This window comes from Ochlerotatus camptorhynchus, unplaced genomic scaffold, assembly GCF_037179485.1.
Source record: "Ochlerotatus camptorhynchus isolate MF236.1 unplaced genomic scaffold, CSIRO-AGI_Acam_v1.1 ptg000002l, whole genome shotgun sequence".
In the NCBI taxonomy this organism is placed as follows: Eukaryota; Metazoa; Arthropoda; class Insecta; order Diptera; family Culicidae; genus Ochlerotatus; species Ochlerotatus camptorhynchus.
The window spans coordinates 98,933-111,560 of record NW_027040494.1 but is presented as its reverse complement, the minus strand read 5'-3'; the positions used below and the strand labels follow the sequence as shown (position 1 = coordinate 111,560).

At 44.4% G+C, this 12,628-nt stretch overlaps 1 protein-coding gene across 1 annotated transcript; it reads right to left on the bottom strand.

The window, feature by feature from the left end:
* Positions 1–2,849: 2,849 nt before the first annotated feature.
* On the bottom strand, positions 2,850–10,512 carry LOC135714695 (uncharacterized). The gene is made up of 4 exons (XM_065238391.1): positions 9,741–10,512; positions 7,391–9,688; positions 4,444–4,544; positions 2,850–3,035 (listed from the first exon to the last, which is right to left on the bottom strand). Exons 1-4 carry the CDS (start codon positions 10,510–10,512, stop codon positions 2,850–2,852), a joined length of 3,357 nt encoding a protein of 1,118 aa, XP_065094463.1.
* Between the last annotated feature and the right edge of the window lie 2,116 nt (positions 10,513–12,628).

The window sequence follows — 12,628 nt, the reverse complement described above, 5'->3', positions numbered from 1 at the left end:
TAGAACAATTAGAAGGACCACACAATGGTTGCTGCCGAGAAAACAGACGATCGCGTGGCACACATTGAAAGAGGCCTGTTTTTGTCGACAGCCGAGTGAACACTGTAATTGCGGTTTGAACTACTTAATTAATAATAAACCTGGTTTTACAAGAGTGCTCTCGGTAAAATATGTTGCGTGAAATAAAAACAAATATTAATACTTCACCAATACTGGAGACACTTTGCTGCAATCTGATTTCAGTTCATAATTTAAAAATACCTTGACGTACCATCTACTCTACAATGTTTAAAACTAGATTAAAATCCCCTCACCACTCCAATGATGTACCAAGCTAAGTGACATGCCGACCAGACAAGCTGAAACGCTATAAATTACCATACTCTAGTATTTGTTATCTAATGCGTTACACGTTAGCTGAAAATCATATCCCTTACACAATATTATCCTATACCGAAAATCAACAACAACTGTGCAGCGAGAATTCACCAAACCGAAGTGAACAGCAAGTTTTAGCGCATCCCATCCAAGCAGCACACCAAACATCGCCTAATGTGTGCAAACACGCTGGCTACCCACCAATCCATCGTTGGTGCATTTCCGCCACCGCACTCGAACGACTATCGCAACCGCACCACCAACACTACATTGCTCCCACCGCACAGCAAAAATCATATCTCCATATGTCTCGCACCCGATCTGTTGTAACCGCACCGCAGCGCACTTTACCCGCACCGATATCTGTCGGCGTGCAAAAGTGACAGGCAGACAGTGCGAAATGAATTAATTATCCGTACTTCTCTACTACCACCACACCACATTGCCTGCAACTGTTATACTGTGTACTACCATACAACTACCGAAACTATTATGATTATTATTAAATTAATTGAAATGTGTAATTTTAATCTCTTTATCGCGTATGTTTGTAACGCAGCCAGAGAGCCGATGATGATGGGAGATGTGTGATGGGAAAAGAGAGAGAGAGAGAGAGAGAGAGACACGAGATGAGTTGATTTCAAACGGAGGAAAGGGACTAATAAATGTAGATATCCGTGGAGCTGGTTTGCAATTTTGGAACTTGCCGGTTGGGTACGATGCTGGACTAGCGGCAGGGTAAGTGGCTTTTTAGAGGGGAAGAATGATGATAGTCCCGCAGTCAAAAACATATAAATATTGTATCAAAGTGGAAAACTATTTGTCTGCAAATGGCAGAGCTATAGGCAGAAATGGAAACCAAGAAACAGATGCGGATTGAACAAATATGTAGCTAATTTATACATGAAAATAATCATAAAGATACAACTAATAAAACAAGGTAAATAAATAGTAGAAACTGTTATAAAACTGGCATTTTTATTGTTGATATGATGACAAACGTGTGGTACCTACAACTCGGTAGTGGTAGGACGAACTCGGAAATGATGTACAGTAAATAAAATTAAAGTTTAATATTCATCTTATTGTCGCGCGTCCGTTCCAGTGATGCCAGCGAGAAATTATGTTTTGATTATCAGTAGCATTCAAAATACATAATCAGTTTATTAAACTGTTTTTTTATTTGGTGTAGCGTATGTATTGGAGCAGTACAGAACCAAAAGGTTAAACATATGATTTGTAAAATGAGAATATATATATGATTGTCATCGAATTAATTAGATCAAATGAGAATTGAACAAGGATACTTTCGGTGTTTTCGACGCTATTGCTATTATCGTCGATGATGAACAAAGAAAGAATGGTTTTGCAGCGAGTAAGAACGTACTAATTATACAAAGCTAGTACCGCAAAGAGCACAACGTTAGTACAACGGTTATTTTGTACGTCTGTCGAAGGCCTTAAATGCATTTAAGCTAAATATGTGATTAATTATTCAATTTTAGCTGAGATACCTCACTTATATGATCACTACTTTTTTCAGAGTTATTCATGGTATTTGAGTTGTCATCGTCACTTTGTCGGTTTTCATTGCCTCCCGGTAGCTTGATTCTCCGAGTTTGGATGGCACACTTTCGGCTTGTAGTCCGGGAACATGCTGATAATGTTTCCGTCGCGAGTTTTGGTGGTGATACCTTGCCCGACGTTGCAGTGAATCAGCAAGTTTTCCGCTTTCAAAAAAGTGCTTGGCTGCTGGTCTCTCGCCAGTGTCGGAAATTGCGGCAATCTGAAAGATGCTTCGCTGGATACGCCCAATACTAAACGGGTGGTAGCTGATGGCCGCAAACGGTTCCTGGGGAAATAATTAGACGCGAATCTACTCCTAGATGACCAAGATGGAAATGCAAGAAAACTTATGTTCGTTGAAGGAAGTATTACGACAAAGGTGTAATGAGGTGCAAAGCGTAGAGAAAACCAAAACTACGGAACCCATAGATTGGAGGATCAAATTAACATGGTGAGGCTAGTCCAAGTTCTTTTTAAAAAAAAAAAAAAAGTAGAAGGGTATGGGCCTAGGGGCATGAACGGAAGCTTGACGTAGGACCGCAAGTGGACGAAACAAATGTGAAGATCATTTTGATCTTTTAATTGATCAATCATCAATTATCTCTTTCCGTTTTGATTTGTAAGCGTAATTTGTAGTATTTTTGTAGTATTTTGTATATTGTAGTATTTTTTTCAAAGAGAAAGTTGATTAAGAGAATCAATCAAAATCACTTGCACCCCTGCTTCCAAGTTTGGTAAGATTACAACTCTGGAGAGCATTTTGTGTGGTTGTTGGGGGCGTGTGGTTCTGAATATGGACAAACAGGCATTGATACATTCTATTCCAATTCTTTACTGTTATAAGTTATAAGCTTGCTTTACTGTTTTATTGTAGACGACACCCATATCCGCTTACGCTTGGCGTGTTAAGAGTTGGTGACAGCATCACGGATCACATTTTCCAGGAACACCTGCAGCACACCTTGTGTTTTCTCGTAGATCAGACCGGAGATACGTTTGACACCACCACAGCGAGCCAGACGACGGATGGTGGTTATCTCGAAGAACTTTGCGATGACGCTTGCCGCCTCTTTTACCAAGAGCTTTTCCTCCTTTGCCACGACCAGTCAATTGTTGCTTGTTCAGTTTATGCTAGACAGCAGCGCTATTTTATTTCTTTTCAAGTTAAAGCAGAATGATGTGCAACCAAGTGGTACTCGATTTTGACGACTGGGTTTGAGAAGAACGTTTATTTGTTTTCATGAAATAAACGTTCTTCCCGAATCATGACTTTTAATTTGTACATTGGACAATGCTTGACATTACCACTTCTTGAATAGTTTCTCGTTAAAAAATCATCAGCCAAAAGTATTGCTATGGATGCGAAGAAATATTTCTGTTCGATTGATGATAAAATTATAGAAATTAAGAACACATCTGGGGGTTGGCCCGTTGAAAAAATAAAAATAAATCTTCCATATAAATTTGGGCCAGTCTAATGCACAGTGGTCCAGAATGGAAATTTAGCAGGGAAAATGCATTTAGAGTCAGAAATTTAAATATTAAAAAAAAAATATTCACAGAGTTGTTGCTCACAGTTCAGATCTATAGAATTGATTGAATTTTGCATAAATATGGATTCGTAGGAGATATTCACAGAAACGCAGTATTTTTTAGGGATTATTTTTTTGTGTTTACTGTGATTTTTCTCTTGTTCGAAAAAGTTTTAAAGAATCAAAATGAATGCGTGCCCTTTCTACCACCGCTCATCACTTTAATGTGTACACAGAACAAATATAATATGTATCAATCAATGCTACTCATAATGATATATTGTAACTGGTAATGTCTTGTACAGGATACAGTGTTATAATTGTAACATGTTGTGTTGTAATAATTACCATCAAATAAAACGTCATCAAAATAGCCTTGTAATAATTTCACAATAAGTGGAATGTCCAATGTGCAGCTGTTTGGACGTACTATGCATCAAATCTGTATTCGTCTGATTAATAAGTGGTATGTGTCCCCAGTGGGATGCCTTGGCCCTCTTATCATTTCCAAGAGCTGAAAAAGAACTGGCATCACTGACAAGTTCGAAATAAGGAGGCTTGCTTAAAGCTTCAGTGGTGCCACCAAGACAAATGTGAGAACATTACCTGCTAAAACCTTATTTGCGAAGTATGTGATTGTGACTTTTATGTCTGTTTGTCTGTGCTATTAACTTTCGATCTGTAATTGGTTTTAACGATATGGATTTAATTAGGTATGAGAAAATATGATTTTATTCACATTATCAATTCTGCTCTGCAATAATGACGACAAATCGTTTTCTGATTGCTTACTCTTAATTGACAATCCACGTCCTATGACAGTTTCGATGAAAGTTTATTGATCTGCTAACTCTTGTTAATGGCTAGCTAGATGGGCTAGTTAAAAGGGATTCCCCTAACCTCTGGTCTAGCCACGGAGATCGTCTGGGGTGGGCTACACTCGCCTTGTTGGTTAGTCGGTCCTTACCTCCTTCGATGTTTGGCAGTGGAGATTATCCGCCGACTCCAACACTGATTGGGAAGTACCGGTTGGCTTAATACCGCCCGTGTGTTGCTGCTGATGGCGCCCTTTTTGGGGGAAGCGAGGTTGCGGGGAAACCAATTGTTTGGTGATCATATCCTAGAGGAAGTCACAGTTGGGTCCGGATATTTCTGGCCTTAATAATTACACAAACAACACTCGCGGATTGGGTTTTGAACAAAGTTTACACAAAAATAAACTACATTTATTGTATAAAAAAAACACTACATTGACTATACTAATGAATTTAATGGTACATTAATTAAAATGGAATTCCTCATCCCCGATGGGATATAACCGTTCTATGCGGCGACCGAAAAACAACTGGCTATCGTCTTCTCATCTGGTCATCGCTTGACCCGTGAAAGCGTAGACCAAATCTCCCTCTCACGTTCTCCGTCCGATCGGTCCAACTTCGTTTCGAACAGTTCTTCGTTGGTCATCTCAGCTGCTGCTCTCGATGTCCGCCGACCGTAGATGCCTAGATGACGATGATCGCTATCCTTTACGCGTTGAGTACCGGACAATAGGCACATTTGTGTTTTGTTCAAGATCAGCTGTAGCGGCGATGGTGATATTCCAGGGTTGTAGTGTTCTGGGTGGTTCAGTATCGTACATCCTCACCCACCCAGAAATTTGATAAAATTTCTGAAAAGAAATAAGAGAATCCTCTTCGGAAGGATGGGAGTTTTGGAAGGAGTTTGGATCAGGGTTTACGACGAAATATGCTGGGAATCTTGTTCTTCTTCATTGATAGGAACAGGAAGAATACAAATCTTTTCCACTGGACGTCTCAGTTCACCGGTAGCAGTCTTAATGGTCACGACTCTCGTAATGTTGTCTTCGCCAGGGTGCAGAGCTATGATTCTTCCCATCTTCCATCGGATCGGAGGGAGATTTTCATCCTTGATAATAACTAATTTTCCTGGTACTATGGGAATTGCTGGCTTCCATCTTTTGGCTCTAGCCTGTAGTTGGCTTAAATATTCCCTTCGCCAACGAATCCAAAAATGCTGCAGTTTCTGCTGGATCGCTTGGAACTTATTCAGACGGTTCGCCGGGATGGTGAGATGTTCGACGTCAGGAAGAGCTTGAAGAGACGAGCCTACAAGGAAGTGTGCTGGTGTTAACGGCTCCAGATCGTCCGGGTCATCTGACATCGGGGTTAACGGACGAGAATTAAGGCAAGCCTCAACCTGCGTAAGTAGCGTAGTAAAATCTTCTAACGAAAGTACTGCTTCTCCGATAACCTTCAGCAAATGTTTCTTAGAAGATCGGACAGCTGCCTCCCAGAGTCCTCCAAAGTGTGGAGCACTTGGGGGATTAAAGTGCCATTGAATATTGTCCTTGGCGAGTTCGGCACTAATTCGTTCGTTGTGCTCTCGATCCTTTAGCAAACGGAAGAGCTCTAATAACTGGTTCCTAGCGCCGACAAAATTTGTGCCATTATCCGAATAGATATCGGAGCATTTTCCTCTTCGAGACACAAATCGTCGCATGGCTTGCATGAACCGCTCTGTTGAAAGGTCAGAAACGAGCTCCAAGTGTACTGCCTTGGTACAAAGGCAGATAAACACTGCTACGTAAGCCTTCACGGCTGCGCGTCTCGGAGCAGGTCGGATGTACACCGGGCCAAAGTAGTCCACGCCTGTTTTCGCGAATGGTCGGGATACTGTAACACGAGATGATGGTAGCTCTCCCATGAATTGCTGGACTGTGGTCGGTTTGGTACGGTAGCATTTCACACAACGATGTACTACTTCTCTAGCTACGTTCCTCCCACCAAGAGGCCAGAATTGTAGTCGAATCACTCCCAATAGTAGTTGGGGCCCGGCGTGTAATAGCCGCTCATGAAAATGTGTCACTATCATACGGGTTAACTGGTGACGTGCGGGTAATACCGCCGGATGTTTGGTACTTTCTAGTTCATCGGAGTTCTTCAGACGTCCCCCTACTCTTATTAGTCCGTCCTTGCATACGTACGGGTGAAACCACCTCAGCGGTGACTTCCTGGATATTGATTCCCCTTTTATTAGCACCTTATATTCTTCAGGAAAGACTTCTTTCTGCACGTTGCGCACTATAGTATACTCAGCAGCTCTTAACTCCACAGTGGTTAAGAATCCGTTCTTAGAAAGCTCATTTCTTGGGACTCGTAGCAGTTCTATTAAACGCAACCAGTACGCTGTTCGTCGAATCAGGTCTGAATACGAACCGAACTTACTGAGGTACATATTGTTGAACGTTTCAATAGGTGACACTGTGCAAACAACAGCTGTACGACGCCTCTCTTCCTCTCCTGCTTCCGGTTCTTCTGTAGCTCCACCAGGCCACTCCCTTGGATCTGCCTTTAACCAATTCGGACCTTCCCACCAGAATTCGTTGTGGACAATGTCTTCGGGCGATAATCCACGGGAAATAAGATCTGCCGGATTGTCCTTTCCGGGTACGTGCCTCCATTTCCATCCATCGGTTGAACCTTGGATTTTCGCCACCCTATTGGCAACGAAAGTGGACCATGTTGCGGGAGGAGAATCAATCCAACGCAACACACACGTCGAATCCGTCCAAAAGTAAGTTGGAACTGATAACCTTGTCGAGGTCTTGACCTTGTCGTACAGTTGGGACAAGAGCAAGGCACCGCATAATTCAAGCCTTGGTATTGACTGACTTCGGAGTGGTGCTACCTTTGATCGGGACGATAGAAGTCGTACCTTCACTGTTCCATTGGCATCTTGACTTCGAATGTAGACGCAACCACCATACGCTCTTTCAGAAGCATCCGAAAAGCAGTGCATCTCCACAGTTGTAGCGTTGGGTATAATAACACAGCGGTCGACGCGAATTTGATTGAGAAGTGGAAGCTTTCCGTGGAATTTCCGCCAGCTCTCACCCACCGTTGGTGGTACTGATTGATCCCAATCCAATCGGTTGCCGTTCCTGTCCTCTAACGTCCACAGGTGCTGCATCAATATTTTGGCAGCTGCTGTCGTGGCACCGATCAGGCCAAGCGGATCGAATAACGTAGCGATTATTGATAGGATACGGCGTTTCGTTAATGGGACATCAGGATCTAACTGCGGAACTTCGAACTGGAATCGCAGGGTATCGGTGATAGGCATCCATGTCAAGCCCAATGTTTTGACAGACTGGTTGGGATCCAAGTTGATTCCAGTATTATCAGGAATAGCCAGATTCTCTGTAGACACGCCTTCCAAAACTGCGGGAATATTGCAGGACCATTTCCTGAGCTTGAAACCACCGCATTCCATCATCTCCGTTAGTTGAGATCTGAGAGATATAGCTACGTCTAACTCATCCGTGCCAGTGATTACGTCGTCCATATAGACGTCCTCACGTATTGCTCTTGATGCGAGCGGAAAACGGATTTCTTCATCAGCTGCCAGCTGCTGAAGAGTACGAGTTGCTAGAAAGGGAGCGGGTTTGGTTCCATACGTGACGGTTTCTAGCTCGTATACCGTAACGTCCTCGTCGGGTGAAAACCGGAGGAGTATCGACTGTAGTGGTCGATCCACTGACGAAGTAAGGATCTGCCGAAACATTTTCTCAACATCCGATACGAGGAGAATCTGCTTTGTCCGGCTCCGTAGAATGATTGCTCTCATATCCTCCTGCACAACTGGTCCCACCAGAAGCACATCGTTCAAGGACACTCCGGATGATGTCTTGCATGAGGCGTCGAAGACAACCCTGAGCTTGGTGGTGGTACTCGCCTCCTTGACCACCGGATGATGAGGTAGATAACACCGTTTGGTTGACTCCGTTGCGACGTCTTCGACCCTTCGCATGTGCCCCAATTTCAGGTATTCATCCATGAACGCGACGTACTGTTCCCGTAAATTGGAATCCCTTGCCAACCGTCGTTCTGTTCCAAGAAGACGTCGGAATGCGATGTCCCGTGACTCGCCAAGAGTTGGAAGAACCTCTTCATTTTTTGGTAAGGGAACAGTGTACCGACCGTCCGAACCTCTTTGGACCCCACGTTGGAACAGCTCCTCACAGAGTTTTTCTTCTGGAGAAAAGGAATTGGAGAATTCTACTTCTTCGCATAACCAGAACCGTTCCATCAGCTTCTCCAGTTCCATAGTGGCTGAGAAATGGCAGCTGATTTGAGTGGATCTGCTTGGTGTTGAGCAGCCACCATTGGCTACCCATCCGAATACCGATTCCGCGAGGTTTGGGAGATGGTTCTCGATAGAAAGTCTTCGCCCAGTTTCGAAGAACTCGAAGAAATTCTCGATGCCTAGGATGATGTCGACTCCCTTGGATTGGAAGAAAGCTGGATCCGCCAATTGGATTCCATCCGGTAACTTCCATCCTTCCATGTTGATTGGGGTTGTGGGCAAATTCACGGTAACCTTGGGTAATACTAGGAAGCTCATATCCCGCGAATATTCCGAAACTCGCGAGCGAACCATCATTTGAACCTGGTACTTGGCTTTGCTGGTTGTCTGCCCTATACCAAGAACTGAAATGTCGACCCTTTCTCTGGATAATTTCATTCGTTGGCTCAGTCGCTCCGAAACGAAGTTACTTTCAGCGCCAGAGTCCAGAAGAGCTCTAGCGTTGAACCTTGTACCAAAGTCGTCCTCGACGATGACCACCGCAGTCGCTAGTAGAACTGGCGATGAAATCTTCTGAGCCACATTGCATGTCGTGGTGTTCGTGGTCGCCCCGCTAGCCGGTTGATTCGAATTGGAGCTCTTGGAACCTTGAGAGTTTGAGAGATTATTCCTCCCAGCAGCTGCTGCGGCCATGGTAGCGCCCTTCTCCGGTTGGAAGCACACTAGGGTATGGTGCCGACGATTACACTTCCGACAGGAGAACTTGGATTGGCAATCCTTTGCCTGATGACCGGATCGGAAGCAATTTCGGCAGAGTCCGTTGGATTTCAATAGTGAGTCCCTGTCCGCCACGGATAGTCGTTGGAATGCGGAGCATTGATATAGAAGGTGGTTGTCCTCACAAGCCACACATCTTCCCCCGCTCGATTGAACGGAATTGTAACTGGCCTTCAGCGCTGGAAATTTGGGTTTTGGAGCCGTTTGTTGGTTGTGGACGCCCTTGGAGTCTGCTTGCCTTGGAGGGAGTGATTCCAGTACTTGGATCCGCTTACGAAGGAATTCCGTGAGCTCCTCCAGCGAATCTTGTTCCTTGGAGGCCGAACATTCTTCCCAGGCACGACGGGTGTATGGATCCAACCGCATGGTGATGAGATTTACCAGCAACAGGTTTGTAGTCCGCTGGTTCGATGATCTGATCGAGGGTTTGAATGTTACGTTCGAAGCTTTCAACAAAGTTGCGCAGTTCGGATACGGATTCCTTACTTAGGGTCGGAAGCTTCAATAATGATTGGACTTGCTTCTTCTTCAGCAACTTGTTGTTGTTGTATCGCTTCAACAGTGTGCCCCAAGCGATTTGATAATTGGTCTTGGTAATCTTCAACGAGTCAATCAGGTTTTTCGGCTCCCCTTGAAGACACCCTTTGAGGTAATGGAACTTCTCCACCTCGGGCAAGTCGGTTCTCCAATGAATCAATGAGGTGAACAAGTCCCGAAAACTCAACCAGTCTTCAATGTCACCGTTGAACGTCTGGAGTTGAATTTGTGGTAACCGGACGTGATCGACAACACCTGATATTGAATGTTCATGGGAGGACTGTTCTAACTCCGGCGAAACACGAAGCTCCTTGCTCTTATCCAATAGGAAGGTTTTAGCCTCATAATAACGATCGCTCAAATGCTTGCGTAGCTTCCCATAGTAACCCTCTTCATCCTCAAAATCATCCTGAGATTTTAGCTCAACCAAGCTCTCGCTAAATCTCTCCCACAAGTCATCAATCCTTGACAATCGAATTTCTACCTGAGTAGCAGTGTTACTATCAGAAAACTTCTGGATAAAAGACCAGATGTCATCGAATGAGGATTTGAGGTCGTCCAACTGAACCCTCAGCTGCTTCAGAGTTGCTGATCCTTTCCGGGTGGTAGGTGGCATGACGATATGATGTCGAGCAATCGGTAAAAGAAGTAATTGTGTAGTATACCGTGTATAGTCTCCGCTTCGGCGGACATATACTGCTCGCTATTACTGACCTGGCGGAACAGGTAATTGTTCTATTGCAAATCCAATTTGAACCAAAATAGCAAAGGTCCAATGACGTCACATCAATCAATTGCCTCGGTAGGGACCACTCGATTCCAGGTTGAAATTCAGGGAAGAGGAGAAAGTGGGGTGTAAAATCCAACGAAAGACACGCCTCGGCTGGGCATATACTGTGGCAACCTACCTGGAGGTACCAACAGTAGTACCGATCCAAAATTTGCGAAATTCCCACTCCAATTGGTACAATTATCGCCTTGATTGCAATCAATGCAATCTCCAAAACGTGTGTGTGCAGGATAGTGTGAAGAGGAATAGTTGGTATGTAGCAATCGTATGGCTAGCTTCGGTAGACATATACCGTGTAACTAACCTGGAGGACTAACAGCCAATAAATAAAATCAGTCGAGAATGCAAAACTGGAATTTCAGCAGACTTGCTCTAACGAGCAGTTCAATGGCAGGGCTTGCGTAGTAGTAAATGAAGAGGATTCACAGGAATTTGAATTACAATGGTGTATTTTCTGCATGCCTAGCGTCGGCAGTACATATACAAATTGTTCACTCACCGAGACGGCAATAAATTGGTGTTTCCTCTTCTACCGATATCCACAATCGTCCAATGTTCTCGTGGGAACTGATACCAGGCTCGGATGCGAAGCTATCGGTACCCGTTGGTCCACCGATCGGCCGAATCTCGCAATCGCAAGATACTAAATCCTCGATCAAGGTAAATAGAAGCGACGGTTGTCCAATTGTCCATCCATGCAACGAATCAGCATGCATCGAAAGTTGGCATTAGTATCATGCAATATAAGCTTCGACTAGACATATACCGAACTAATGAGTATTTACCTGCAAAAACAGTTACTCCGACTGATTCGGTGCTCCAGTATAAGCGGTGAGGTCCTCCAACAATGGGCGATATATTCCAAACTCAGCCCTGATGATGGTGGTTTTGGCGCAATGCAGCTGTACAAAGCCGTTATTGTCCTCGGTGAATGGCGATCCTTAACAAAACCTTGATTCCGAGATGGCGGTTCCTCTAAATGTGCACTAGTTTCGCAGCAGTCGCAATGGCGGTTTTCCGCGTTCGTGATAACAGCATCCAAGCGTTGCTCGACCCAAGCAACGACGGTGACTTTCCTTCCGACTGGTCTCCGGGTGTGGTCTCCGGGTGTGGTATCCGGTTCGAAGGACCAAATGTTGGTTAGTCGGTCCTTACCTCCTTCGATGTTTGGCAGTGGAGATTATCCGCCGACTCCAACACTGATTGGGAAGTACCGGTTGGCTTAATACCGCCCGTGTGTTGCTGCTGATGGCGCCCTTTTTGGGGGAAGCGAGGTTGCGGGGAAACCAATTGTTTGGTGATCATATCCTAGAGGAAGTCACAGTTGGGTCCGGATATTTCTGGCCTTAATAATTACACAAACAACACTCGCGGATTGGGTTTTGAACAAAGTTTACACAAAAATAAACTACATTTATTGTATAAAAAAAACACTACATTGACTATACTAATGAATTTAATGGTACATTAATTAAAATGGAATTCCTCATCCCCGATGGGATATAACCGTTCTATGCGGCGACCGAAAAACAACTGGCTATCGTCTTCTCATCTGGTCATCGCTTGACCCGTGAAAGCGTAGACCAAATCTCCCTCTCACGTTCTCCGTCCGATCGGTCCAACTTCGTTTCGAACAGTTCTTCGTTGGTCATCTCAGCTGCTGCTCTCGATGTCCGCCGACCGTAGATGCCTAGATGACGATGATCGCTATCCTTTACGCGTTGAGTACCGGACAATAGGCACATTTGTGTTTTGTTCAAGATCAGCTGTAGCGGCGATGGTGATATTCCAGGGTTGTAGTGTTCTGGGTGGTTCAGTATCGTACACGCCTCTTTTGTTGGCTAGCTCGAGCTTGAAACCCTGGAGCTTCAAGGTCGGCTCCTGTCTTGTCGGCACTGATCAAAAGTACAAAACACCTCTTTATCACTTTTCACTCGTTTAT